Genomic DNA, 27,127 nt, shown 5'->3' with positions numbered 1-27,127 from the left:
AGAACACTAGATCTGCCTCCGTTTGCGTCCGTTGCCTTGACTACAAGTTGTGAACGCTCACGTTTAGTAGTTTTGAAGTTGGGAGGAAGCAATGAAGCGGAACCAGGCAAAATAGATATAATATCAAATAAAACAAGAATATATCGAGGACAAATATAAATATGATGTTTCAAATGGTTCAGGTCTAACCTATAACTTTATGCAATATATATGCAAAAAATACTAATTCAACACACACACACACACACACACACACACACACACACACACACACACACACACACACACACACACACACACACACACACACACACACGTTTATTTATTTATTTTGCATTTGTTTTCTGTGAATTGTGTTAAAAATTATACATTTTGTATATAACGTGAATATTATAACGTGTATTTACATCCACGACGGCAGGCGACAGTAAAGCGCAGGCGCGTGTTACCGAACCCCAGCGAAGAACCCGTCGCTCCTCGTGAACGCGCACAGCGACAACAAATCCGCTAGATTAGAGCACCCGCGCGCATCACGCACACGCAGGAGGTGCATAGTTTCTCCAAACAAAAACTATTGTGCCTTTTTATCATGCGTTCGGCGCAGTTTCGCTTTTAACCCAGGACCGGAGGATGTACGATCTGTAGTAGCGGATATATACAAATTTGGTCAGCCTCCGGACAGAGTCTGTTTAAAGAGGAAAAACTAGATGTTTTTTACGGATTAGATGAAACTCCGAAGAACAACAACCTCATGACTTCTCCTGAAAGAGCTAGACGCCGGATTTATCACTCAAGATCGTATTCACACTTTTGCTTTATTTTTATTTAGAGAATATGATTCACTTGACCTCTGATTTCAGAGTCAGTAACGTTAATAGCTAGAAGAATCAATAATCAGTTCCTTTGTCTGAGCATTATTGCATTGACATTATTACATTATAAACTGCTCGTTTAACACATCAAGTTCTCAATTATACCGCGCAAAGACAAACATGTCAACACTCAAGCCTATTTCCTGATTAGACAAGAGATTGAACAATGGGAATGCACTAACAATTGCATTGCTTTACGCCTGTTAAGACGTTTGTTGAAATAAATCCTTCTTTGTCAACCAACCAGAGAGAGGAGCGTGGGGGATCTGGCTATGTCCTTCTTTAATTTTCGAAAAATCTTTAAATTGGGCGCAGAGAAAAAGAAAAAACAATATGATCACGTGCACAGGGACACAAATCCGGAGGAAATATGGGAGATTGTGGGAGAACTCGGGGATGGAGCCTTTGGAAAGGTGTTCAAGGTAAAATAAACACATTGCAATTGTTTAATCTTATCTTGCTGCACAAGTTTATTATTTTGGACCCTAGTCATTTTCTTGTGAATAGAATATAGGGTTAGTATGCACTTCTAGTATAATGGGCCGTCTGTCTGTCTTTTTGTCTCTGTCTGTCTGTCTGACTATCTGTCTGTCTATCCTTCTGTCTGTCTGTGTGTTTGTCTATCTGTCTGTCTGTGTCCGTCTGTCTGTCTGTGTGTGTCAGTCTGTCTGTCTATCCTTCTGTCTGTCTGTCTGTCTGTCTGTTTGTGTGTGTCTGTCTGTCTATCCGTCTGTCTATGTGTGTATGTGTGTGTCTGTCTGTCTGTCTATCTGTCTGTCTGTCTGTTTGTCTGTCTGTCTGTGTCTGTTTATCAGTTTGTCTGTGTCTGTCTATCCGTTTTGTCTGTGTGTCTGTCTCTGTCTGTCTATCCATCTGTCTGTCTGTGTCTTTCTATCAGTTTGTCTGTGTCTGTATATCCATCTGTCTGTCTATCTATCCGTCTGTCTGTCTGTCTGCCTGTCTGTCTATCCGTCTGTCTATCTGTCTGTCTATCTATCCGTTTGTCTGTGTCTGTCTCGCCATCTGTCTGTCTATCTGTCTGTCTGTGTCTGTTTATCAGTCTGACTGTGTCTTTCTATCAGTTTGTCTGTCCGTCTGTCTGTCTGCCTGTCTGTCTGTCTGTCTGTCTGTCTGTCTGTGTCTTTCTATCAGTTTGTCTGTGTCTGTCTGTCCGTCTGTCTGTCCGTCTGTCTGTCCGTCTGTCTGTCTGTCTGTCTGTCTGTCTGTCTGTCCGTCTATCTGTCCGTCTGTCCGTCCGTCTGTCTGTTATCCGCCTGTCTATCTGTCTGTCTTTCTACCAGTTTGTCTGTGTCTGTCTCTCCATCTGTCTATCCGTCTGTATATCCGTCTGTCTGTCTGTCTGTCTGTGTCTGTCTGTCTATCCGTTTATCTGTGTCTGTCTCTCCATCTGTCTGTCTGTATCTGTCTGTTCGTCTGTCTGTGTCTATCTATTTGTGTCTGTCTAGCTGTCTGTCTGTCTCTGTCTGTCTATTCGTCTGTCTGTCTATGTCTGTGTCTCTCTATCCGTCTGTCTGTCTGTACCTGTCTATTCGTCTGTCTGTCTGTGTCTGTCTATCTGTCTGTGCATGTCTGTCTGTCTGTATCCGTTGTGTCTGTCTGTCAAAATGATTTGATATTTATGACATCACTGTGGCATGTGAATGACATCAAGCACGCACCCCTGTCATTCACATGACCTCAGTCTGTAGTGTCCAGTCTGCTTGTTGTTGCTTAGTTTGCTAGTGGGATGGGGTGAGTTGGATATTAGATTTAAGAAATTTGCAAAAAATATTTACTGTTTTCAAGCATGTTTCCCTGTAATTCCCTGTGGCTGTAATCCTTTTAGTACTGTTAGTAAAAACTAAAAAAAACTAGGCTGTCTGACTCTTTTTTTAAATTATTTATTTTTCATCATAATATTAGAGAAACTTTTTTTATGCTATTATGTGTTGCTGTATTAATTAAAATTGTATTAAAATTGTATTAAAATGTTTTATTTGGGTTCATTTTATTTTCTCATTAACTGTCTAATTAACAGTTAATTAATTTGGAGAAACAGGTAATTAATCGCTAGCGGGACACTTGGTGCTCTCTTTAGTTATTGTCTTTTTTTCATATCACATATTTTAGTAATCATCATAAATTAGCGCGTCACTCATAGATAACTGACAATGGGCAAAGAGGCAGGATGAGGGTGGAGCTGAGGTGCCTGGTTGCCTAAAGTAAACCATGCCCGCTTACCTCGACCATAGTGGTTATCCACCTGTCACTCAAAGTGGCCACGCCCTTAATTATGCAGAACTTTAAGGCTTAATATAATTTAAACAGATGAGTTATAAAATAATTCAGCCTCACAGGTGTCATAAAGGGCCAAATGATCTGTATCTTTCATATTACGAAATCTGTTTTAACTACTTGTTCTAATCTTGTCAAAAAAACATCTTCAGAAAGGTCTGTGAGTCTCAAGTTTCCATATGTAACTGTTTTGTGATAGAAGCGAAATTTGGATCGAAATGTATAGATTTGTTACAGAAGAACGCATCAAAACATTTTAAGTGAAATGGCTATTTTTAGTACAGTGTCTATTTGTTTTTTTTAAATTTTTGTGAAATCAACTTCAAATTTGGAACACTACTTTAGACACATGGCTTTGATTTTATAGGAATTTAGCCTCTTACACTCAGGGCCATTTTTTGGGATTTCCGCCTGGATTTGGCCTACCCAAATTGAAAAGCTTCCCATTCACACATACAGTGGTCTAGGTTCAAAATGTTGGTGTCATTTTACAGGAAACCCTTTGAAGTTACATAAAACACTGCTAAAAGTGATAAACATGTAAGTATATGTTGTCGAAGCTGTAATAACCCCCCCAAAAAGTAGGCGCTTTTTGATTTGAAAGTTTGTAACTCGGGCCCTTTGTGCTCTAGGAACCTGCAGACAGTTTGGGCTGTTTCCACTAAATTACAGAAAAGAATGTCTGTGTCATGTTGTATGCCAGATTTACTCAAATGGGTCTGAGGGGAAGACCCCCCTTTTTTTTACCCCTTTTTTACCCCTTTTTGCCCCTCCCCCGACCCTGCTACCCCATTCCACCACCCCCTCCCACCACCATATACAGTGATATAAATGCAATATTCCAGTGTCATTAAATTAATTATACATGCTGGAAGCAGCCCAAAGTGTCTGCAGGGTCCTAGAGCACACAGGGCCTGAGTTACGGGGGGGGGGGGGGGGGGGGGGGGGGGATTCAAACCTTCGGATGTGTTGCCGAAAGTTTGAATTCTAACATATTAAATAAAGCTGGAACTGCAACATACTTAGAGACCAAACACAATAAAACCACTGCAGATTTTATCTTTTCATATCGTCCTGCAATAAACCAGCAGTCTTTGACCTGGTTAATTTTTCACTGCTGAAACACGCTGGAGTCTAAATGCCGTAATTACACCCGTTTACAAAAGCTGCATGTTGGTGGACTTGTTCTGTGACCTTCAATGCTCTGCACTGCGGAAAGACTCAGTATGAATGACACTGAATGTGATTTCTGTTGAATGCCGGACTGGATCACGCTGGCTACTTAAGTCTAATTAAAGCTTTTTACCTCTTTTTACCTTTACACTGGTTGTTAGATATTGTGTTGAATCATGCGTAGTCTGCAAATATGCACATAGTCTGATTTGTACAAGTAGTTTAACATCAGAATATTTATATCACTTCATTATTTTGGTCACTTATTAGCCAAAGTGTCTGCCAACCAATCTTGCTTTACTTAGACTGATTTTATTATGTGTAAATGCCATTTTTTAACATTAATTTCCTATTTATTCAGGCTCAAAACAAGCAGACTGGCATTTGTGCTGCTGCAAAAGTGATTGACACCAAAACTGAAGATGAGCTGGAGGACTACATGGTGGAGATCGACATCTTGGCATCATGTGATCATCACAATATCGTCAAGCTGCTTGACGCATTTTACTATGAGGGCAAACTGTGGGTGAGTGGATTTAGTTTATTTTACATGCTTTTATTTGTTTTATTTATTTCCATTCTGTTTTCCACAGCACACGTTTGGAATCTGACTTAAAAAAAAGATTTGATCCATCTTGTTTAGTTATGTTATTATGCCTCATAATTCACCCTTCGCCAGGAGTTTGATTTACAGGCGATCTGACTAATCCATTTTGTCCGACAACAATCCAGACAGGAGAGTTAGTAGATTTGCAGTGGTGCAATTGTTAAATGGTGTGTAGGGCCTACTGACGTCTTTCCATTGAAAAATACTTTCTGATGTTCATTCTTGTTTATTTCATGCTATAACTAATAGGAAGGGATGATCGGTTCACGTGCTGCTTTAACTGATGCACTACAGCGATCTGTCACTATCAGAATCACAAAATGCTATTTATTGTTTGATTTATAAAAAATAAAAAAAATTACAACATTTGAAAGCTGAGACTTTGTTTGATTCCAAAAGTAACCTGCTTTGCCCTGTCTGTCGGCGCTTTGTCAGTGTCCTCTTTACTCCACAATGTATTTTTCACTGCGTTGACTCCATTTCCTTCCTGTGCTGTGGAAGTTGAGGTGGACTCGGCTTCCAGGTCACTTTAGTCCAGCTTCACTTCAGTATGGACATTAAAAACCTACGAGAGGTTCAAATCCAAGAGGCTTTATGAAATTTAAACAGTACATGTGCTCTTTTATATTTCACATGAAATTGGAATGAAAAATATTGATGATTTAAAAAAAGTGTTGGTTATCATTGCTGTATTTGTAGTATATTATTATAAATGCTATAATACAATGATTTTATTTCAAATTTAAGCAAAAATGCTTCCTTAATCTACAGTATGTATACACTTCCATTCAAAAGTTTGGGGTTGGTAACATTTTTTAAAAGACCACTCCACTCCACTGTTTTATTTATTCTTCCTGTAACTCACTTTGGTTCAACATTGTGGTGCTGAAAGTGCTTTAGAAATTTGATTTGGAGGGTTGAGTTGGAGGGTTGAGTTGGAGGGTTGAGTTGGAGGGTTGAGTTGGTGGGTTGAGTTGGTGGGTTGAGTTGGAGGGTTGAGTTGAAGGGTTGAGTTGGAGGGTTGAGTTGGAGGGTTGAGTTGAAGGGTTGAGTTGAAGGGTTGAGTTGAAGGGTTGAGTTGAAGGGTTGAGTTGGAGGGTTGAGTTGGAGGGTTGAGTTGGAATGTTGAATTGGAATGTTGAGTTGGAGGGGTGAGCTGGAGGGGTGAGTTGAAGGGTGGAGTTGGAGGGTGGAGTTGGAGGGTGGAGCTGGAGGGGTGAGCTGGAGGGGTGAGCTGGAGGGGTGAGCTGGAGGGGTGAGCTGGAGGGGTGAGCTGGAGGGGTGAGCTGGAGGGGTGAGCTGGAGGGGTGAGCTGGAGGGGTGAGCTGGAGGGTTGAGTTGGTGAGGTGAGTTGGTGAGGTGAGTTGGAGGGTTGAGTTGGAGGGTTGAGTTGGAGGGTTGAGTTGGAGGGTTGAGTTGGAGGGGTGAGTTGGTGAGGTGAGTTGGAGGGTTGAGTTGGAGGGTTGAGTTGGAGGGTTGAGTTGGTGAGGTGAGTTGGAGGGTTGAGCTGGAGGGTTGAGCTGGAGGGTTGAGCTGGAGGGTTGAGTTGGAGGGTTGAGTTGGAGGGTTGAGTTGGAGGGTTGAGTTGGAGGGTTGAGTTGGAGGGTTGAGTTGGAGGGTTGAGTTGGAGGGTTGAGTTGGAGGGTTGAGCTGGAGGGTTGAGCTGGAGGGTTGAGCTGGAGGGTTGAGCTGGAGGGTTGAGCTGGAGGGTTGAGCTGGTGAGGTGAGTTGGTGAGGTGAGTTGGAGGGTTGAGTTGGAGGGTTGAGTTGGAGGGTTGAGTTGGTGAGGTGAGTTGGTGAGGTGAGTTGGAGGGTTGAGTTGGTGAGGTGAGTTGGAGGGTTGAGTTGGTGAGGTGAGTTGGATGGTTGAGTTGGTGAGGTGAGTTGGATGGTTGAGTTGGTGAGGTGAGTTGGAGGGTTGAGTTGGTGAGGTGAGTTGGAGGGTTGAGTTGGTGAGGTGAGCTGGAGGGTTGAGCTGGAGGGTTGAGCTGGAGGGTTGAGCTGGAGGGTTGAGCTGGAGGGTTGAGCTGGAGGGTTGAGCTGGAGGGTTGAGCTGGAGGGTTGAGCTGGAGGGTTGAGCTGGAGGGTTGAGCTGGTGAGGTGAGTTGGTGAGGTGAGTTGGAGGGTTGAGTTGGAGGGTTGAGTTGGTGAGGTGAGTTGGTGAGGTGAGTTGGAGGGTTGAGTTGGTGAGGTGAGTTGGAGGGTTGAGTTGGTGAGGTGAGTTGGAGGGTTGAGTTGGTGAGGTGAGTTGGAGGGTTGAGTTGGTGAGGTGAGTTGGTGAGGTGAGTTGGAGGGTTGAGTTGGTGAGGTGAGTTGGTGAGGTGAGTTGGAGGGTTGAGCTGGAGGGTTGAGCTGGAGGGTTGAGCTGGAGGGTTGAGCTGGAGGGTTGAGCTGGAGGGTTGAGCTGGTGAGGTGAGCTGGAGGGTTGAGTTGGTGAGGTGAGTTGGAGGGTTGAGTTGGTGAGGTGAGTTGGAGGGTTGAGTTGGTGAGGTGAGGTGAGCTGGAGGGTTGAGTTGGTGAGGTGAGCTGGAGGGTTGAGTTGGTGAGGTGAGCTGGAGGGTTGAGTTGGTGAGGTGAGCTGGAGGGTTGAGTTGGTGAGGTGAGCTGGAGGGTTGAGTTGGTGAGGTGAGCTGGAGGGTTGAGTTGGAGGTAGGTTCTGTTGAAGCACCACTTGTCAGAATAATGTCAGTGTTATTTTACCTCTCCTGTTATTTTCTTCTGCCTCAATGGGTACTAAACGTTGTGTGCTGGAAGAGATGTGCATATTTTACTCTGATCCTGCCATACACCAGGAAAAGGTCTGATGTCGGCCTCACCCATTTCCTTATGTAGATGTAGGAGGGCTTTGTTTTGGCTGTGATTCAGGGAATGTTTGAACTGGATTATTCATCAGCCATTTGCAGCTCGTACAGGATAAATAACACATTGGTATCAGTGACATCATTCACTAGTCTGTGAAGTAGTGTCCTATTCATATGCATTAGTAGAAAATATAACATCAGTTTCAGATGCCAGTTTAATATTTTGCAATATTTTATTCAGACATTTTTAAAGTTTGTCCAAAATGCTAATTGCGACTTCTATATGTGGGAGGTATATCTGTAAGATGATTATTAGTGCATCCTGATATCCAGACAGTGGGATCAATGGAAATAAAACGAATCCTACGCTTTAGAGTTGGAAAGGAAGCCTCATCTTGTGTGTTGAGTATGGCCATTGTAGTTCTCGGACTGAATGACAGCACTGTGTGGGCTATTGTGTTATTGTAGCCACCGGTCAAAACCAACATCTCACCCACAGTAGAACGGCGTGAATAACAGTGGCTGTTCTCAGCGCTGCATCTGTATGCACACAGAAGCAGAGGACTATTCACACCAAGGACGATAATGATAAAGTTCACAAAATCATTCTGGTATAAAAGAATAGCAGAGTCCACACCACAGCTAAAGCTATATTATTGGAATCACTTTCAGAATTATTTTTTCCCCCAGAATTGATACTGCCTTTAAGAGCTTGGGGATTTAAAGCCACATTATGTAATTTTTCGCTGCTAGAGGTTGCTTATTCAAAACACAGGCGTAGCTTGATGATGGAGCTGGAATGTGGTCATGATGTATCTTCCTGCATGGATGTTTAAGAAATAAAAAGCTACACACTCCATCAATGAGGGTGAGAACTGATGCCAAGTATATAAACATAATAATCACTGCAATAGTGATCCAATCATGGACTCCAATGCTTTGCCTATTTAAATCCAAACAGCAACTTTTTTTTTGGCCAGGCAGTGTATTTCAGCACCTCTTTTGTCTCTCAAGTTCTCTCACCTAAAATATAATATAGTATAAGTGGGGCCACTCCTGACATGCGATACAGGAAACACAGTTGTCGCTCAGTATTGACCATGTAAACAGTCTCTTCCAATACCTGTCCTCCCTCTCCAGATGACCAGCCCCAGCCGTGACCCCTCCATCCGCCTGGTGTTCACAGAAACTCTAATCCTATTAGGACAGAAAGCACTCAATTCCTGCACTGTGCTAATGTGTAGAAAGCCTTCATCCTTCCTCGTGCTCATACAGGCCTCTCTCGCTCGATCCTCTTATGTCATTCACCATATTGAGGAGGAGCAAGAAAAGCCTTCAAGACTCAGCAGCTTATTTGACCGATCATGGCCCTGCAATGCACCACTGTTGACTAATCACGGCCCTGCGTCAATTGTTTTGTAAAGCTAATAATGTGGGCACTGTCCTGTTGTTGGATGTTGGATTCTGCAACAGATTCTGCTGTTTGTGGAGTTCTGTACTAAAACTGAATGTGTTCTAGATTTTCCAATGAGTTGAATGAACAATGGCTTTATGAACGAGTGCACTTTGTCTGTTTTTTAAACTAGTGCCTGCAGGTTCCTGTAGGTGTGTTCACGACAATAGGATAAACAGATTCGTCTACAAAAAGGCACAATGCTGCCATTGTGCCCGGCTGAACATTGAGAAATAAAGACAGAATGCCAATCTCTGTTTGTCGGATAAAACGTAATGTGGTTGCTTTTGTAAAACGCTGTGATTTGTGTTTTTGTAAAGTTTCTGGTTTCACGTTCACCATGTTTCTGTGTGCAGATCCTGATCGAGTTCTGCGCCGGTGGGGCCGTCGATGCGGTCATGCTCGGTGAGTTCACACAAAGCATTTGACATGCAAGGCCGCATTAGGAAAAGGTCGCTTACGACGGCCAGTTGCTTTCCATTAATCAACGACACATTTCATTCTTAAAGGCGAAGATGAACTTTAACTGTGCTTTGATTATTCTCACAGGCAATCAATTCTGTTCACAACATGGGCAGCAATATACAGATGTATTCAATATCTCTTAAACACAGTGGACGTGTTCAAAAGTTTAGGGTCAGCAATCAAATTTTTATAGTTATTTTCTCATCTTATATTTATTATAAAATAAGAAATAAGGTAGACTGGTCGGCTACACAGAAGTGTGAATGACAAAACAGTTATACAAAACAAATAAATGAGACATAATATGCAGCAAAATATACACAGGAAGACGTGTTTATATATGTATTATTTATATTTATTATTATTAATGTTTTATATATATATATATATATATAAAACATTAATAATGTATATATATGTATATATATAAATACACACACACTCACATACATATAATGTGAAATGAATTTTGTTTTGAACTGTATATTCATCGAAGAATCCTTGGTGGGTTGGGGGTATGGGGGAAATCAGTTTAATATTTAAAAAATATTAAGCTGCACAACTGTTTTCAACTTCAACAATACGAAATATTTCAAATCATCACATTAAAATGGAGACTGAATTAATGATGCTGAAAATACAGCTTTGATCACAAGAAATAAATAATATTTTAAAATATATTTCAATGAAAAAAGTTTAAATTTTTTTTTTAATGTAATTTAATGGAAGCCAAAAATAATAATAGTATTGTTTTGTAAGGTAATGTAATCTGAAATTGACATCAATATTCATATAATGTTTGTTGATAATGCTTGTACAGTATATCACAGTATGAACATTTTATTGAAACACAATTTAACTACAAAAAATATAATGCAGGTTCGATTATATTTCCTCCCCAGCAGATATTTTCAGTACAAAATAATTAAGCTTTTCTCATTTTAGTTGCATTTCAGGAAAGTAAACAAAAAACCTTGTTGGTCATTTTATAAAATTACTCAATATACAGTAAATGTATGTTTAATCCAGATATTGCATAGTAATTCCTGCGGCAGTTCACTCACTGTCATTGCTTCTTGCGCCATGTTTAGTGCAGGTAGGAACATGTGATAGCGGAGGATCACACAACCAGTCAATAATGGCACTAATTCAACTTTCACGAACCTCCAGCACAGAAAATTAGCTTGAAATGAACTTGTAGTTCAGTAATTGAGTTCAGTAACAGTCATATGTTGATTCACAAACCACCCTCACTGATGAAGTGAATTCATTCAGTTCATTTACACAACTCAAAAATAAGATGTTAGAAAACAGGAGATATATTATTGTAATGGGTAATATTAGCTGGTTATCTATAAATGATATGAGTGTGTGTGTGTGTGTGTGTATGTTCATATGTGTGTAGAGTTGGAAAGGCCTCTGACGGAGCCGCAGATCAGGGTGGTTTGTAAACAGACTCTGGATGCTCTGCTGTATCTGCATGACAACAAGGTCATCCACAGAGACCTGAAGGCTGGAAACATCCTGCTCACACTAGACGGAGACGTCAAACTGGGTGAGTAGGTGTGCTAGAGGGTTTAGAGGGCTTTTTATGACCTTTTTTAAGACCTCCTCAAATAAAATGAATACCATATGGAGAGGGTAGACTAAGTTTGCAGGCGTATTTGCTCGTAATTACCAAAAACATGGTTAAGTTGTGTTTCCCCGAGTAAAGCGTGCCTAGAGCAATGTTTATGGTAACATCCTAAATTGAAGAATGACTGTAAAAACAATGATTTTAAACAACTTTGGAGTTTAAATAATATTTTTTTAAATGAATAACCTCTCATTTAGTATTTAAACAATTTTTAAGAAAAACGCTGAGTCAAATTTATACATGAAATAAACATTAATTTAAAATGTTGTAAATATTAAACATGTATGCATGGTGTGTGTGCTGCGCACCTTGCTAGTTTAAAAATGTTTAGCGCACTTATCTAAAGCACATGCACAGAAACAGCTGTCACATGTGTTTTAAGCTAAAGTCTTTGTAGTGTCTTGTGTGGTAAAAATGTCAAAAACATACAAGGTTCACATAAACAGTTTTATTTTTGTCTTAAGTAAATGAAAACATCTGGAAGAAATCATGTATGTGTATCAATATATTGGATCCGTTCATTACTGTATTTCTTAAAGTGACAGCAGCCTGATATAATAATAATAATTTACTTTATATGAAACAAAACTCAGTGCTAATATAAGAATCAGTATACATTTTATTCATACAGTGAAGAACATGCAGTTTTATTTTTGCATTTGATTATTCCATTTCTTACTTGAATGCTGATTTTATGTATACCCACTGTACTTGGAAATTGTATTTAATTTGCATCTTTCTTTTATCATATTTGCCCTATTGTTTTTTTCTATATCGTAATCATTGCCTTCTGCAATAAAAAAAATTATTCATGATGATTCAAAATGAAACATGATTCATGAAAACTACAAATAAGTAAATTAAATAAATGTTATTCACAAAGGTGGATGTGATATTATACAGTGCATCCGAAAAGTATTCACAGCTTTTCACTTTTTCCACATTTTGTTGTTACAGCCTTATTTCAAAATGTATTAAATTATTTTTTTTCTAAACCCTAACCCTACAAACAATACCCCATAATTACAATGTTAAAAGTTTTGAGGATTTTCCTTAAAATTTAAGTAATTAATTTAATTTATTTGGAATAAGGCTGAAACATAACAAAATGTTGAAAATGTAAAGCTCTGTAGTGCAGGAATATTTTTTTTGTATATTTGTGTGAGTTCATTCAACAGCAGTTTAGTTCATTCAACAGCATTTGTAGCTATGTCATTTTACAAAATAATAATCATATTTTCAAATATACGTATCTTGGTTAGTGAGCCACCTACAATGTAAGTGAATGGGATCAAATTCCGAAGGCCATAGGGGTCAGCTATCAAACACTGAACTGGACTAGATCCAAAAAGCAACACAAAGAGACCACATTCCTACTTAAGTTGACCAAAAAAAGGATCTGAATCCTTTTTTCAGGGACAGTGTGAACGTAAAGAGAACTGGGTCCTTTTTCACTTGGTTCACTTAAATGAATCAGTTAATTTCTTTTAAAGAAGACTTATAAAAACACCCTGACACTGTATGGTGCTTATGGAACAGCATAAATATAGCGGTTACCTAGTAGCACCTGTATACTAAGTGGATGGATTATGAGGACATTATGTGCACACCAGAAGGTAAACATTGTCATAAATTCATTGACAGTAGATCATAAGTAATTGCTTGGTATAAATGTGTGGCATTCACTGAGTGCGAAATGCTTTAAAACTGCGAGCCTGTAGAACACGCAACAGCGACACGTTTAACACATTTCCTATAACAAGACTTTTTATGGCCTTAAATGGACCCGTGGGGACCGTGCTATATACAGGTTAGGTGTGATCTTGAACTTTATCAGAGTAATGGTGGAGTGTTTTTAGCTTTTGTTGCAGCTGCATATAATCCAGTGTAGCAGGAGATTTCAGACGCCCTGTGCTGATGAGCAGCTTCACAGTTAGGTAAATAACATGGTAAAGAGACACAAAAAGATACAGAGAGGAGCTGAGGAGGGTCATTTACATGTCAGGCTACACTGCAGCTTGTATAAACATTACGTCATTGCCCAGATGTAAATTATTCTGTGATGTGTTAGTGTATAAACCTAAATGGACACTTAAATCAGCACTAGGTAACTTTTCAACCTTCATAATATATTTTTTAAGTGAATGTGTATGATAAATCGACTTACAATAGGTTGAATGACACGTCTGCCATAGCCTGATGGGGTCTGTATCGTTTTTAATCGTACTTTTAAACTTCGGGTTTCGGGTAGTAACCCGAGAACAAAAAGAACTACAAAATTCGACTGCTTTACGGCATATACGTCACTTCCACCAACACCCACACTTCCTTAAATTCGGACGTGCGAGCCCAACTTTGTTCGTCGGATAATATAGTCATGTCCGAAGCAGCAGAGACAAATAAGAAAGAAAAGGTTTTGTTGGAGGAAAGCAATAAGAGGAAACAAAAAAGTGATGGGATTAAAGGCAGGACGAGGATCAACATGTGACCAGCGTTTGCTCGTTGGCGTGAGCTGAAGGAGGCGTGCCCGACCGATGCTGTCATGCTTGTTACGGTGAGCTACCACTCAAACATTGAACTGAAGTATCATATAGATTCTGTAAAACGGCAACCAATAGACTACTATAATGACGCTGGATTGTAAGCGTGAGCATCATGATTATTTGCCGTTTGAAAAAAATAAAACCCATGAAATTATATTCATATGACATGCTGAAACATATGCCACTGACTGTAACGTTACCTGGGATGAAGACATTTCACACGCGCCGCCAGAAGAACACCTGCATGTGAACTCCTCAGTGTTCAGGGTAACTGCTAGTGCTGCACCGACCCGCGGGACGCTTTTATGAAGTTATTTGGCCCACCCCGCACCACTGTATATATTTTTACAACCCGCCCCGCACCCGCGACCATTAAATAGACATACGGGGTCCGCGGGTTATGAGACGACCCACGCATCACTAGTTCAGGGCTATCAGGGTTGTCATGTCAACAAATGCACACGCGATGGCATCCCCTGTTGTAGGATGACAGAGCTTACGACAGTAGTTGAGGACATTATTTTTTCCAAACTGTAGGGGGACCCCGAGAGCAAAAGTAGCCAAGTGCTGCTTTAAATCACTGAATGTCATGGCATTAGATCACAAAATGTCAAAGCAAGCAGCATTTATTATGAAGAAAGATGGCACAAGCAATCTTTTTATGCAGAACGTTTCCCAAAAATAATATTTTCTGTATCTTTCAGCGGACTTTGGCGTGTCGGCCAAGAACACAAAGACGATCCAGCGACGAGACTCTTTCATTGGAACCCCTTACTGGCAAGTTAGAGTTTCATCAAATGAAACCACTCATTCTTGCGCACATTGGGATTGCTGACGCTTTGATATCACTCCCTTTCATTCAGGATGGCTCCAGAGGTTGTGATGTGCGAGACGTCTAAGGACAGGCCGTATGACTATAAGGCCGACATTTGGTCTCTAGGAGTCACTCTGATCGAGCTGGCCCAGGTGGAACCGCCCAACCACGAGATGAACCCAATGAGAGTTCTGCTCAAGATCGCCAAAGCTGACCCTCCTACTCTCCAGCAGCCTTCAAAATGGTACAAAACAATGTGATTTGTGTCTGTGTGTCTGTGTGTCTGTGTGTGTGTGTGTGTGTGTGTGTGTGTGTGTGTGTGTGTGTGTGTATATACACTACCATCCAAAAGGTTTAGATCAGTAGGATTTATTTGGCTGCATTTATTTGATTACAAATACAGTAAAAACAGTAATATTGTGAAATATTTATAATTAAAAATAACTGATTTTAAACTATTCATATTATTAATTGTATTATATTTTAAAATGTCATTTATTACTTTGATGATTTTTTTAAAGCTGAATTTTCAGCGTCATTACTCCAGTCTTCAGTGTCACATGATCCTTCAGAAATCATTCTATGATATGATGATTTGATGCTCAACAAACATTTATTATTAATGTTGAAAACTGTTGTGTACAATTGTTTTTTTTTAAAGATTCTTTTATGAATAGAACATTTATTTTTATTTCAACATTGATAGTAATAATAATAATAAAGCATGTTTCTTGAGCAGCAAAAGATCAAATATAATCTGTATGTAAATATAGGGGATATGAGCCTCCACAATTAAGTATACAATAAATCTAATTTATTTATTTATTATTAACTAATCTAATAAACCCCTAATATTGAACCATAACCAATTGGAAAGAAAATCTCATTTGAAATGATATTAATATTTTATATTAAATTATTAGTTTTTTCAAAGAGTAAATTTAAGGGAGCTTTAAATTGTGGCAAAAATAATCTAAATGTAAAAATAGGCGAAGCATTCACAATTAAATATACAATTAATAAAAAAAAAAATATATATATATATATATATATATATATATATATATATATATATATATATATTTTTTTTTTTTTTTTTTTAAATTAATTGTATTTTTTACTGATATGGTTCAAACTTAATTAATTAATAATAATTCATTTTAATTTTTAATTTTTAATTTTTACGCTACATCTGACGACATTGCACACCAGTAACGCTTTTTCCGATCTGCCGGAAGCTAGATATTTTACTTCATAAAGTTTAAAATATGGATATTTTTCTTACACAAACGCATCACTTCACTTCAGAAGGCATTTTTAACCCCCGGAGGCATATGGAGCAAATTTATGATTTTATGACCTCTTTAATGACCTTCTCTTCATCCATCTGCAGGTCTCCTGAGTTCAGTGACTTCCTGAAACACGCGCTGGATAAGAACGTGGACAACAGGTGGAACACAGCACAACTTCTTCAGGTGAATTGACTTTTCCCACCTTAATTTCAGCACTTATAATCGAAGGCCGTACCCACTCAAGCTTGCCCTAACCTGAGCCAGCATTGCAGCAGCCCCTCGTTCGCAGTCACCCGGCTGCTCGGCCACCTGCTGGTCCAGGTGCCTTTCTTGCCACATGAATCAGCAGCTGGTCATTTATTTGTCTGTGTCAGGCACTTTCTGCACCAGCCGTCATCCTTAAGAGTTGACGTCAGCAAAGGAGATTTTGTTTCCGAGGCTTTAAGTAGGTCAGCCTAGCACCGACTGCGCACACATGCACGCTCGTTCACAAGTGCTCAACACTTCAGCAGAGATTCTGCTCTCTGAAGAGGCAACATGGGCTTGAAAATACAGAACTCAAGTTTTCCTCCAATTAAGTTGATAATATCAAAGAAGCTGCACATTCTCAGACCAGCTATTGACTGTCTGCAGGAGGTGTCAAAGCCAAGAAAGGTAAGAACTGGAGACCCGGATCCTCATGGGACGTTTCCTCTTGTCTGTCGGATAGTTGGGTTGCAGCGATTCTTGTTTACAATGCAATAAATCTTAAAGGCACTACATTAGGCTTCATTTTCTCTAAGCCAAATAGTGATGCACAATATGTCAGATTATCAGTCAATATATGAGTTTTAATTTTTTATTATTATAATTATTTTATCTAATTGTGGAGGCACATTTCCACTTGTTTTTACATTTCGATTTTACCTACGCTTTAAAGTTAATTATTGAAAACTAATAACTTAATAGCACTGTTATTTATTTGTATTTATTTTATTTTGCTTACCCATCTGTTTTCTAGCAGTCTTCAGAATGTTATGATTTATGTCAAATAAATCTGTGTAAATATGGTGTTATATCATATTATATTTTATTATATTAACGTTTTCTTAATTCCTTCCAAAAAATATGCATTTCTCATTATTGTATCTTATTTTACACACTTGACTAAATTTGTTTCTCAAGATCTTTAAAAAACGAATAATAGTGTTATATTTTATCTTATAAATTTGAGATTTGCTTATATTAATTTTTCATACTCCACAATATAATGTTATTTTACTTGGGGCATTTACAGGTTGATATAATTTGTTTTATTTAAAATTTATATTTAGTCAATACATTTTTGTACCATTTTAATAGCAGACATATGTGGATTATTGGCCATGACATAACAATTATTATCGCTTTATTGGTATTAGACATCATTTTAATATTCCTAATTCAAAATATATTAGGGAGATGGACATTAACATAAAGCAGACACTTATTTTATATATATTTTTCTAATTATAATTATCTAATACATTTATTATTTTCCTAAAATTGCAAATAACATCAGAAAAATAAAAATAAAAATCCATAATTTTCAAGAATGTGTCTGTAACAGAGTAATCTGACTACTTTTTGTGAATGTTAAAATGAATAGTATCTTATAATTTTTTGCATGTGTAATTTGAATATGTATATTGTAGTAATAGTAGTGCGCTTCATCTGTGCAGCACCCGTTTGTGACTAGTGTAACTGACAACCGACCCCTGCGCGAGCTCATCGCTGAGGCCAAGGCGGAGGTCACAGAGGAGTTAGAGGAGATGAAGGAGGAAGAGGAGGAGGAAGATCATGAAGGAAACCTGGTAAGAGATTAGAAGGACTGCCAACAAATTTAGAACACTTCATAGAAAGATTAAACAAAGTCTGGATGAATGTTGGCCAGTTGAATATCCTGAGGTAGAGTTGGAATTCCTTGCATGATTGCTGTCGTTTAATTTCTTTCCTTCAATATTGCACATTTGAACATTTCACTCCAACTAAAACTTTAAGCCTGATTGCAAGCATGAGAGTTGCATGATAAAGTTTAATGTTTGGGCTTTGTTTCGATTCCTAACAATACATATGAGCAACAATAGTAGTGATGCTTGCCTTCGTTGTACATCTTTTCTGCTCATCCACTCATCCCGATCTTTCCCTCAGCTTCGCGGACACAAGCGTGCACCATCTGACGCTAGCATCGGAAGCTCTGAAGACGAGAAGCTTCCGCAGTCACCGTCCACCTTGGAGTCTGTTCCTGAGAAGATCGAGGAAGTCGCTACACCCAAGCTACCAGTTGATAATCTTATAGCCGGAGTAAAGAAGGAAGAAGAACCTCTGAAGGTGGATGAGAACCACATCCAGGATGTAACACTACCTGGATCCAAAGAACAAGCTGTGGAAATGTCTGGAGAACCTAAAGCTAAAGAAAAGGCTGTAGAAGCAGAGGTTGTTCTTCCAGAGCCTGACACAGTAGTCCAAACCGTGGAGCAACCAGCCAAACCTGATGGGGAGAAACTGGAAGAGAAAAAGGAGCTGGTGGGCAACGGTGAGCTCATGAAGGACGTGCCTGCTTCAGACATTGCTCCACTAGAGACTCCAACAGAGCTCATTAAACAAGCTCAGCCTGATGAGCCCAGCTCAACATCTCCAGTGAAAGAAGAGGAGAAGGTTGAGGAAAAGGAGGACCCTACATTGGTGGAGAATCAAAGCCCAGTGAAGCCTAGGTATGTGAAGAAGCAAGACTCTGACTCGGGAATAAGCTCGACAGCTGACAACAGCAGCATAGACCTGAACTTATCCATCTCCAGCTTTATTAGCAAGTCCAAGGAGCCAGGATCCATCTCTCAGCAGGTAAGAAACACCTTCTGAATACTTGCTATTCACCAGACAATGATGAATCACAGAATGTGTAGAGTCAGTATACTCTATGATTTAAATGTCAGTTGTTAAAGTAAGAAATAATCAACAACATGCCAATGAATTATTAGAATAATAATGCATAACCAAGGTGGTAATGCGGCCCCGACGTGAAGTGTCATTTTTCAAATAATTCAGTGACTCGGAGTCATTTATTTTGCGATTTCCACTCCTCAGGACATGTTGTTTTTCAAGACATTTGTCAGTTTTTTCCACATGTGTACCAGATCTGTGTAGCTGTGCACAGATAATATGTAGCTACACACATACAACGAGCGCATCTATCCCAGAACACATCGTTATTTTGGATGTTCACATTCAAGTTCCATCGAGAAATATATGCAATAAAACACCGACCAATGAGGTTGTAAACATATATCCCTATGCCATTAGGTTTGGTGTTAAAATGCCAATGCGAATGGCTGAGCGCTAAGTGGACCAGAACTAAAAAATTGTTCAACAATTGTGAACACGCCCTAAAACACTCATGTAGGACTAATTTCTCACACCTCTCCTCCATGGCTCAGTTGCTTATTCCAAAATAATGTTAGATATGTATATATATATATATTTGTTTATTTATTAGTGGAAATTTGGTGAAAATGGCAAGTCTTCATTATTTTGGGTTTATTAATTAATTAATTTATACTGAGTTTGAGCTTTAACATTGGAAACATTGTAAATATATAGGCTAAAATTAAAATAACTTCAAATGATAAAGATGTGAATTCTTTTTTTAGCAAAAGTGTGTTAAAAATGACATGCCATTTATTTTTTTTACTTAATTTACTGGGATTAAGTTTTAACATTTAAACATTTTGAATCTTTAGGCTACAAGGCTGTTTGGTCTAAATGATATGTTGATTTATTTTTACTGAAGAACAAATACAGGCCATTTAATCCACAAAGTATCATATATATTCAAAATGTAAAACATCAGGAAAAGTTTTTTTTTTTAATTCAGTATTTTATTTTTAAACGATATTAAGCTGTATTTTTGTTGTTCTAGGACAACAAGAGGCAGAAAAAAACTCTAAAAAAGACTCGCAAATTCATCGTGGACGGTGTGGAAGTCAGCGTGACGACATCAAAGATCATCACAGACAATGACACCAAAAGCGAGGAGATGAGATTCCTCCGGTGAGCCATCAGCTGTTTAACTGCTCGGAGACACTTTGCATGTTTCACTGATGTTTGCATCATATTTGCATTCATTGGTGAAACTTAAGTTCTGCTTGTTGTGACCGAAATGTTTCTAGTAAAGCTCTTCTCATTCTTCTATCAGCATCGCCTGTGTTGGTAAATGCGCTCAGTCTGGTAGTGGGTTTAAGTTTCCTGTCGTCTTTCACGGCTGGGGGATTATAAAAGAGGTGTTGGGCTGTTTGCATACCGCAAAGTGACATTTTTTTTTTTTCCTGTGCAGTGTTTATTAGTATGTTTTACATAAAACATGCTGAGTGATACGTCCTGTTGCTGCCTATGAGAGTTTCCTGTTGGACTGGATAGTGCCAATTCTAGAAAAGCTCAGCAGCTTTCAACCAAATAGTAATCTGTAAATTGTTTTTCATTCTAAAAAAGTATGGGACTAAGAAAACATTAAGAATACAGTCATAGTCTTTAAAGTCAATTTATAAAAAAACAATCCTATTTACCTACTTAAAGGGATAGTTCACCCAAAAAAGAAAATAACCCCATTATTTACTCACCATAGAGCCATTCGATGTGTATACAACTTACTTCTTTCAGGTGTATTCAATTGGCCTTATGTCCTGGCTAATCCAAGTTTTATAAAGGTACTGACTGGCAGCCCAAAATTTAAAGCCCAAAAAAGTGCATCCATCCATTATAAATGTACTCCAAACGCCTCCTGAGGGTTAATAAAGGCATTCTGAAGCAAATTGATGTTTTTTTGTATTTAAAAAAAATCCATATTTAACATGTTATAAAGTATCTCCCGCCAGAACACCTTCGATATTCAACTTATGGAATAAGCATAACTTAAGAGTAAGCAAATATAGACCGAATTTCAGATCTGGGTTCAAAAGGGGTTAAACAGTTAGGTTAAACACCATAGGGTGGGTCTTTTGTTGGATCAGTGTGAAATGGTTGTTAAATGTGTGTGTTTCAGGCGTCAGGAGCTGAGGGAACTGAGATTTCTGCAGAAAGAGGAGCAGAGAGCGCAAACTCAGCTCAGCAACAAACTCCAGCAGCAGAGAGAGCAGATCTACAGACGCTTCGAACAGGAAGTCACGGTGAGCCAGAACAAAGACAATATCAAGCAGATCAAGGATACAGAAGAAAAGTGCCTGCTTCCATACTGAAATAGTTCCTGATATCCAGGACAAAATAAATCCAAGACAACTCTTCACTTTAAAACGGCACCTTGAAACTATGTCAACCAAAGCCTGCCAAGATCCTCTTCTGATGTGATTTATTGTTTTTAAGGGTTTTGTTTTTACATTAATATCCTTAGTTAGTTGATTGCTCTCCTGAGTCAAGTGGTGATACCAGTCCCAGAAACATTGGCAGGAATCACTGAATTACATCACATGCTTAACAGCTTCATTATTTTTGGAGTGTGTAATCTGTGTCTGCCTATTAAGGGGAGGTCAGTATTTTAAGCCACCTGAGATTGTGCCAGTTAACCTGGTCAGCGTTCATTTTTTCCTCTTCGTTATTTTTATTCTAGCTATTAAAACTAAGTACACTTTTTACTAAACTTTGTTTGTCATCAGGCAAAGATCTCCAGATTCTCTTGTGCTCAAATGCTTTTCATTTCTGGTGCAACATTTTGGAGTATATTTTGTGATGCATGTCTATTTTTATATATCTCAGTATTTTGAATGGTGATTCTTGTAGATCTCCTTCATGATGTCCATGTTTTCTTGTCTCACTAGAGTAAGAAGCGTCAGTATGATACGGAGGTGGAGAATATGGAACGGCAGCAGAAACAGACCATCGAGCGCCTGGAGCAGGAACACACCGATCGTCTCCGAGACGAAGCCAAACGCATTAAAGCTGAGCAGGACAAAGAACTCTCCAAGTTTCAGAACATTCTCAAGAACCGCAAGAAAGAGGTATGGGCGAGATTAGGATGCCAAAAAAGGTTTGGATTTAAATAGGCAAATCTTAAGTCTATGATTGGATTATTATTGCAGTGATTTTAATGTCTCTAGCATGTTATATGTTTGGCAACCCTCATTGATGGAGTGTGTAGCTTTTCATTTCTTAAACAGCCATGTAGGAAGAAACATCATGACCATATTTCAGGATGACAATGTCAAGATTAATCAACTCAAACTGTGAAAGAATGGTCCAGAGCTTTGGGGTGTGCTGGAGGAGACTTTACAGAGTGCTGGACTCCTGCATTGTTAATACAAGATCTTGACCAAAAAATTATGCACCTCTTGATGGAAAAACATCACAACATTTATTTAATTCAATAGGTGCATACTTTTTTAGTACATATAGTAATCAATGCAATAATGATAGAATCAGCGACTATTTTTGGTTGGGCAGTATCTATATCTATCTATCTATCTATCTATCTATCTATCTATCTATCTATCTATCTATCTGTCTGTCTGTCTGTCTGTCTGTCTGTCTGTCTGTCTGTCTGTCTGTCTGTCTGGTCGGTCGGTCGGTCGGTCGGTCGGTCGGTCGGTCGGTCGGTCGGTCGGTCGGTCGGTCGGTCTGTCGGTCTATATCTGTGTCTGTCTTTCTGTCTATATCTGTGTCTGTCTGTCTGTCTGTCTATCTGTCTATATATCTGTCTATCTATCTGTCTGTCTGTCTAGAAAAGATTATGTGACTTGATTTCTGGAGATTTTGGCATCTGGGTCCCCCCCCACACTTACTTAAAGGGGTACTTCAGCACTGGGAAGATGAATCTGTATTTAGACTGGGTCATTAATGTAGTAGAAATGTGAAATTATTTTTGAATTTGGTGCCTTCTAGACTGAGAAAAGACAGAAAATGTATTTTTGTCTCTTGGGGATGAAAGACTACAATTCCTAGAATGCTTTGCTGCCCTGTGAGGCCACTCCCAAATCCACCTACTGGATTACTGTGACTGAGTTGGAGAAGACACTACAATTAAAAACTGAACGTGTGTGTTCAATATAATGAGTGAGTCACCGCGTGAGTATCACAGCACTGAGCACTAACTGCAGGAGTCAGATAAATGAGCTGATGAGCTCTCATGATGAGAGCTGAGGTAATCGCGACTACACTCGCGGCATACATTCACAACACGAATTCAGTCTGGCACGTTTCAGTTCATGCCTTTGCAAGCTTAACTTTCATAGAAATTAATTTGAGAAGTTAAAAGTCTTACATTGCTCACCATAGCTCCGCTTAAATGAGTGCCTGCAGCTGCGAGCTGAGCTCTGAGTGTGATCTCCATCCCCCATGCGCGGGTTCAAAACATGCCGAAATGGCTTCCTCTGGTGGCTGTAGTCTTTAGCCTCTGGCCAAACATTACTCCTATGATGCAAATATAGTCAATTTGCGTCATAGGAGGAATTTTTCCAGAAATAAAATGTATAAATCTCGTCTCAGGGGGATATGAGGGGGGAAAGCACATTTATTTGAATATACTCCAGGGTTTCTACTGATACAAAGCCATATGCTAATCGCTGAAGTAACCCTTTAAGTATTCTTACGGTTTAAATATAAGTCAGTTTACTTGTGATTTAATTGACTGTACCTCACAGGATGACAATCTCAGCAGCCCTGCAAGGCCGTAAGCACAGTCAACAGACATGCCGCTGTAAAACATGAAGTCTGCTATCCTTTCCTTTTTTCTTTTTTACTGTCAGTGTTCGGTCTCAACTGTAGGAGTTTGGCCAGTATTAAACCATACAGTACTGTCATTTCGGAATGGAAGTTACGATAGTCTTTTCTTCCCTATTTTGACGTTTATTAAAGTGAAACGTCTTCTCGAACAAGAAAAAAGTGTAGGGCGAGACTTGATGTTGTCCTTGGTGGTTGTGGTTTGCTATTGGTGGATCTCATGTGAGTGAGAGGTTGCCCCGCCCAGAGAATCATAGAAGAGAAGAGCTGCAAGAGGGAGGGGAAGTTATTTTGATGAAAGATTATAAGGGCACATGAATTTAAAAAAAATGTGGATGGATAATTTATTTATAAAAATACTGCAATACTCCATAAAGACAAGAATGATCAATTTAGATTCCATGATGATTTTTTATGTAATGTTTACCACACGTTTTTCCCCTAATAAATAATAATAATACGCCATTCTAAAAACCCATTAAAAATTCCTATGCAGAATTAGCCCTCAGGGATGGTCCATAAATTGATGTAATGACCGACTGAGCTCTATTCATGTTGACTTTAAAGGGGTTATGAACTGGCTAATTTTTTATACTGTTGTCTGAGGTCAACTAATGACGTTCGCATGGTTTTTACATGCAAAAACATCATAACTAATAAGTAATCGGCTATTTTCTACACTGGTTTTGAGGCTCTATTCTCCAGTGAAATCCTTATATTACCATGACCTTTTATATTTCAAAGGCTCAAGGGAAAGTTGATTTCTCAATTCATCACCCCTTTAAATGTAGGCGTGTTTAGAGGAAAGAGTAGGGATTAGCAGAGTTTAAGAGCCTTTTATTCATCCAAATGAACTTGAGTCTTGAGGTTTTCTGTTTAGGACACACTGTGAAAACTGCCCTCTCCTTTTTTTCAAAATGAATGTATACTGTTTTTAATTCTAGTTGTTAATGTTGTGTTTGTGTGTGTTTTAAAGGAGCAGGAGTTTCTTCAGAAACAGCAGCAGGATCTGGACAGCGCTCTGAAGAAGATCATTCAGCAGCACAAACATGAGCTGGCCACGATTGAGAGAGACTGTCTCAACAACAAGCAGCAGCTCCTGAGAGGTCAGACCAGACATTCCCGCTCACTATTCGCTTTAAAAGGGTCATCCTCGTCCTCCCCAATAGAGCGTTCACAGCTTTTGCAGTGTTAGCAGTTCAGACAGGCTCTAGTCAGCTGTTTGTGTGGTCAGCGACAACAACATCCCACATTATTAGAGATATAGTGCACTGCAAACAACCGTTCAAAGGTTTTAGGGTCAGTGTTTTCTTTTTAATTCATTTTAAAAGAAATTAACACTTATTCAGCAAGGAATTAATTTGTTTAAAAGTAACAGTAAAGATATTTATGATGTTACTATTTCTAGTAAATGCTGTTCTTTTAAAGTTTCCGTTCAGCGACATATTCAGAAAAAAAATTATTACGTTTCAACAAGAATGTTCAGAAGCACAACTGTTTTCAACATTTATAATAATCAGAAATGTTTCTTGAGCAGCAAATCATCATATCGGAATGATTTCTGATGAGTCATGTGACTCTGAAGACTGGAGTAATGATGCTGACAAAGAGAGCGAAAGAAGCTTCTTTCAAGTTCCCCAATCTTTTGAATGTTAGTGTAAATCACAATATTGGTTATCAGACAGTATTAGAGATTTATCTTGTAATTTATAGGTATCATCCGATATTGTGCGTATTTAATGGTGAATTTTTTTTACTTTTGTTATCATATCACTACATATCACACAACTAATAACCTTATAAACCTAAATAATCTTTAATAAATCTCTTAATTCCAATGTTGTGATGCACTTGTAGCATTTAAAAAAATGCTGTAGTTTTTACATTTTTAACTTGTTTAGAGAGTCCGAGAATTTTAATATGAAAACTAGAAAACTTTTTACATGAAACTAGTAGCAGCCTTAACATATACAATATTTAACAGTTTTATTATTGACACATGCCAACTCGGCTAAAGCTATATTTCCATCCACTTATTGAAGGAGATGTATATTTCCGTCCAGTTGAGGGAGATGTATATGTTTTTATTTGATAAGAATACATAAGCATAAACTACATACACCAAATCAATTCCTTGATGTGCAACAAAAAACTCACATGACTCTTCCTTAACAGAGGATGTGATTGGATAACTGGGCAAACCAGCGGACCAATTTCATCACACAGCATCTTAGATGTTGTTTTGGTCATTCTTAAATGCCTGAGCCAAAGTCTGTCATCAGAAGGATTTTGTTATAATGTGTGCATTCCCAAACACCAGCATCTAAACACAAGATAACATGATGTTTATTGCGTTTCATCCAAAGAGATCCAAATCAATCATGGGGCAAAAAAGAGCCACAGGTTCTCTCCCTATAGCAACGACTTCCTTTTTTTTTCTTGCAGATATTTTGCAGCAATTTCCCACGAATGAAACGCAAATGTTTTATGCGATATTCCACTTCTTTGGATAGAAACATAGCTATAGTTACCTTACCATGTGCTCTGGTACTGTGCTACCTTTTGTCACACTGGGTGCCGTTTGAAATTAGAAAACAAATTTGATGTAACTTGGTTCTTCCATGATCCTCACAGCCCGAGAAGCCGCGATGTGGGAGCTGGAAGAGCGCCACCTACAGGAAAAGCACCAACTGCACAAGCAGCAGCTGAAAGACCAGTACTTCATGCAAAGACACCAGCTGCTCAAAAGACACGAGAAGGTTACTTCAGTTCCCACTTCAGTCTAAAGTGCTCTTCTGGTTGCTGTTGTTGTGATTTTTCACTACGAGTGTGTTTTTCTACAGGAAATGGAGCAGATGCACAGGTATAACCAGCGTCTGATGGAGGAGATGAAGAGCAAACAGACGCAAGAGAGAACCAGACTGCCTAAGATCCAGCGCAGTGATGCCAAGACCCGCATGGCCATGTTCAAAAAGAGTCTGCGCATCACAACCACAGGGGTCACGCCGGAACTGGAACGTGAAAGGGTCAAACAGGTCAGAGGTCATTTCAGTTTCAGACTTAAATTAGCAGGAAACGATTTCTAAGTAAGGCTGTTGAAAGTGGTTTGGACCGAACGTTTTGTCTAAAACACACAAAAAAACTGAACTTATTAATGTTTTATTTATTATGTTTTATATATATATATATATATATTGATTTATTATATAATGTGCGTCTGTGTGTATATGTGTGTGTGTGTGTGTGTGTGTGTACACTATATTGCCAAAAGTATCGGGACACTCTTCACCATAGAATTTAGTTTTTCCAATTACTTCCATGGCCACAGGTGTATAAAATCAAATCAAGCACCTAGGTAAACAGACACTTCTACAAACGTTTGTGAAGAATGGGTCGCTCTCAGGAGCTCAGTGAACTCAAGTGTAGTACCGTGATAGGTTGCGACCTTTGCAATAAG

At 38.9% G+C, this 27,127-nt stretch overlaps 1 protein-coding gene across 1 annotated transcript in view; it reads left to right on the top strand.

Annotated features, from left to right (window-relative positions):
* The first annotated feature begins 464 nt into the window (after positions 1-464).
* The window catches only part of slkb (STE20-like kinase b), a 31,920-nt gene continuing 5,257 nt past the window's right edge, over positions 465-27,127 (top strand). The window contains exons 1-15 of the mRNA XM_067440958.1: positions 465-1,294; positions 4,702-4,866; positions 9,558-9,606; positions 11,072-11,221; positions 14,550-14,622; positions 14,709-14,903; positions 16,053-16,134; positions 17,652-17,783; positions 18,121-18,810; positions 19,886-20,016; positions 21,005-21,128; positions 21,774-21,953; positions 24,647-24,776; positions 26,305-26,429; positions 26,514-26,705. Coding sequence (XP_067297059.1) covers positions 1,145-1,294; positions 4,702-4,866; positions 9,558-9,606; positions 11,072-11,221; positions 14,550-14,622; positions 14,709-14,903; positions 16,053-16,134; positions 17,652-17,783; positions 18,121-18,810; positions 19,886-20,016; positions 21,005-21,128; positions 21,774-21,953; positions 24,647-24,776; positions 26,305-26,429; positions 26,514-26,705 — 2,568 coding nt within the window. The 5' untranslated portion in view covers positions 465-1,144. The remainder of the gene's footprint in view (positions 1,295-4,701; positions 4,867-9,557; positions 9,607-11,071; positions 11,222-14,549; positions 14,623-14,708; positions 14,904-16,052; positions 16,135-17,651; positions 17,784-18,120; positions 18,811-19,885; positions 20,017-21,004; positions 21,129-21,773; positions 21,954-24,646; positions 24,777-26,304; positions 26,430-26,513; positions 26,706-27,127) is intronic.

Source organism: Pseudorasbora parva, chromosome 4 (assembly GCF_024679245.1).
Source record: "Pseudorasbora parva isolate DD20220531a chromosome 4, ASM2467924v1, whole genome shotgun sequence".
NCBI lineage: Eukaryota > Metazoa > Chordata > Actinopteri > Cypriniformes > Gobionidae > Pseudorasbora > Pseudorasbora parva.
This window is presented reverse-complemented; position numbering and strand designations above follow the sequence as displayed.